Source organism: Arachis ipaensis, chromosome B06, assembly GCF_000816755.2.
Source record: "Arachis ipaensis cultivar K30076 chromosome B06, Araip1.1, whole genome shotgun sequence".
Classification (NCBI taxonomy): domain Eukaryota; kingdom Viridiplantae; phylum Streptophyta; class Magnoliopsida; order Fabales; family Fabaceae; genus Arachis; species Arachis ipaensis.
The window spans coordinates 30155991-30158864 of NC_029790.2; the positions used below are offsets into that span (position 1 = coordinate 30155991).

General features: G+C 30.2%; 1 protein-coding gene across 1 annotated transcript in view; it reads left to right on the top strand.

The window, feature by feature from the left end:
• LOC107648684 (probable beta-1,4-xylosyltransferase IRX9) overlaps nt 1-2480 on the top strand; it is a 3391-nt gene extending 911 nt beyond the window's left edge. The window contains exons 2-3 of the mRNA XM_016352492.2: nt 282-522; nt 2103-2480. Of these exons, the coding sequence (XP_016207978.1) occupies nt 282-522; nt 2103-2234 (373 nt within the window). The 3' untranslated portion in view covers nt 2235-2480. The remainder of the gene's footprint in view (nt 1-281; nt 523-2102) is intronic.

A 2874-nucleotide genomic window follows, 5' to 3' on the forward strand; every position in this document is an offset into this window, starting at 1 on the left:
TAAAACACTTTAAATTTTTAATCAATATAATCATATATATTTATGGGAAGCTCGTGAACTTGGATTAGTGTGTATAGATTAATTATTATATTCTATATTTCCATGTAGTGGGTAGAAGCATTAGAAAAATAAGGAGCGACTGGGAGTTCTTTAGGTATACCAAACTAGCTGGGGGATAGTAACAACAATTATTATGCATTATATTTCACATCTTAGGTGTGATATCAATCAAGTTAAGATTTCCATTGTTAATTATTATTATGATTATGTGTTAATGGCTAATATTGTAGGGTGTTTGGAACATGGCCAACGGCATTGTTAGCTGCAAACAGAAAGAGAGTGATAATAGAAGGACCTGTGTGTGATTCAAGACAAGTCATTGGTTGGCATCTTAGGAATATGAACAATGAAACCGAGACAGTCACTCCTCCAATTCATATTTCAAGCTTTGCATTCAACAGCTCCATTCTCTGGGATCCTGAAAGATGGGGCCGCACCTCATCTGTTCAAGACACCTCGCAGGTAAATATTATCCAATCATATTATGTATATACAAAAAATATTAAATAATATATATTAAACGTCTTTTTTTTTAAAGATATTTTTTAATAATTAAAATTTAATACATATAATCACTTAAATTATGTTATTTTTGTCAAAATTAAGCCAGACAAATTAATTTAACCCAAAAACAGTGAATCAAATTTTGAATCCGTCTAAATTAATATTATTTTTTATAAAAAATGACTACAATACTTCTATTATATAAAATGACTAAAATATTCTTATTATATTTAAAATATTGGTTATTAAATGTTTTACCACATTCAAATTAGGAGGAAATACATTCAGTATCATTGCAACGTGAATCACGGAAACTGATTCAATTAACTTCCGTCTCTTCACCCTCCTTCTCTCTCCAAATGCCTAAAATATGATAAATCAGAAAACAGATTCAGAACCATCCAATTTATAAAGAAAAGAAACATCCTAATCTCTAACATAAGTACCATCTACGTAGAGACTTTGAATTTACTCAGAGATATTTGGCTGGTTTTTTGCTAGAACCATCTTGATTCTCTAGCATTATTGTATAATAATTAATTTGATAATTGATTTGATAATTGATTTTTGTGTGTATATAATATTTTTGAATATCATTATGAGAGAATATACGCACATAAAAAATAACATAAGATATTATGTTGATTTATATTAGATTAATTGATTAGATAAATATAAATTTATTTAAGCCGATACACATTCAATTTAATAATAAATAATATATGAGTCGATGTCATATTCAATATGCATAAGAGTAGACTTTTCTCGCCAATATACAAATGCTATCCCTAAAACATAAAACAAAAAGTTGTTTTAACTATTTAATAATTTTGTTGAGACTTTAAAAAATTGGTATCTTCATATATTTCCTAAATCTAAATGATCTGTGATAAACATGATTATGCCTTAACAACTTGAAATTTGTTACTTAGGTTTAGTTAACGTTTGGCCAACCTCCAACTACTTTAGAAAGAAAAAATCAAGGTGAAAAAGAAGAGTAAGATATTAGGTAATTAAAATTTGATTGACTAACCAAGTTGGGTTGGTCTAGTGGTTAGCTCACTAGTCCGCTTAAGCAAGTGTCGGGGGTTCGAATCCCGCCTTGTGCATGCAGCAACCCATTGGCCAGCGGCAAACCCTTAAATGGAGCTCAGTACCGCGACGGATTAGTCCTTGACCTGCCGGGTTGGGGGATACCGTGGGAAACCAAAAAAAAAAAAAAAATTTGATTGACTAGTTCAACTAATCAGAATACTATTATTATGTTGTGTTTTCTACTTATAAGGCAATCCTTCTTCCTTTTGCTACAAGATACAGGTACAACCCATTGTCAATATTATCTTAATTAGAAAACACAGCCCAACATACTAACAATATTATCTCAATAAGAAAATTAAAATAATTACAAAATAGCAAGACATTCATCACTTTTGCAAAAGAATCTCTACAATGGAATTTTGTTGCTTTTAATTCTTGTCTCTTTTTTACTTCTGAATATCATGTTTGTACTTATTAGCTTGTCTTTTTGGTTTTCTTAGAATTCAATCAAGTTTGTGAAGCAAGTGGTTCTAGAAGATGAGACAAAACTAAAGGGAATTCCACCAGAGGACTGCTCCAAAATTATGCTATGGCGTTTCAATTTTCGTGCTCGCACCATCTCAAATCACTAATTTCTGTCGATTATATCAGATAGCTGAAGATATATAATAATGAACGTTAAAGCAAAACAAAATTTGTCCAGTAATGGAATCATTCATTTTTTTATCTTTACTTTTACAAAATTTTTTTGGCATGTTTAATTGTTTAATAATTTTATTGATTCTTATTATTTTCCAAATTCTTGTTAGCTTATAAAAGTGAGAATGTCATCTTCTAAGAAGCAAAAAGCATTTATGCATATATGATTAGTTCAAAAAGTTCCCAAGCTTATAGCAAAATTCTTGGTACTTGTATTTATTTATTTACGTATTTTGTTAATTTCCCGATATATATATATAGTGTGTGTAAAATTAAAGAAATAAATTGCGATTTATGTGCCTGTTAAATAAGCTCTTTTATTTAATATTGATCCGTTACTCAAATCCTAGCCCACAATAGCAACAATCTCGGAATCTGATATAACTGGCAGAGATAACCTCCCTAACAACCGCTCCACTCAAACGATCACTACCGCAACAAGTTCGGATAACAACCAACATAGACTCTGTCAAACTAGCAACGAAGATACCAATAACAAACATGATACGAATAACAAAACACACAACAACAATTCAAATCTATATAACAACGACCTGCAAGTAAAGAGGTACA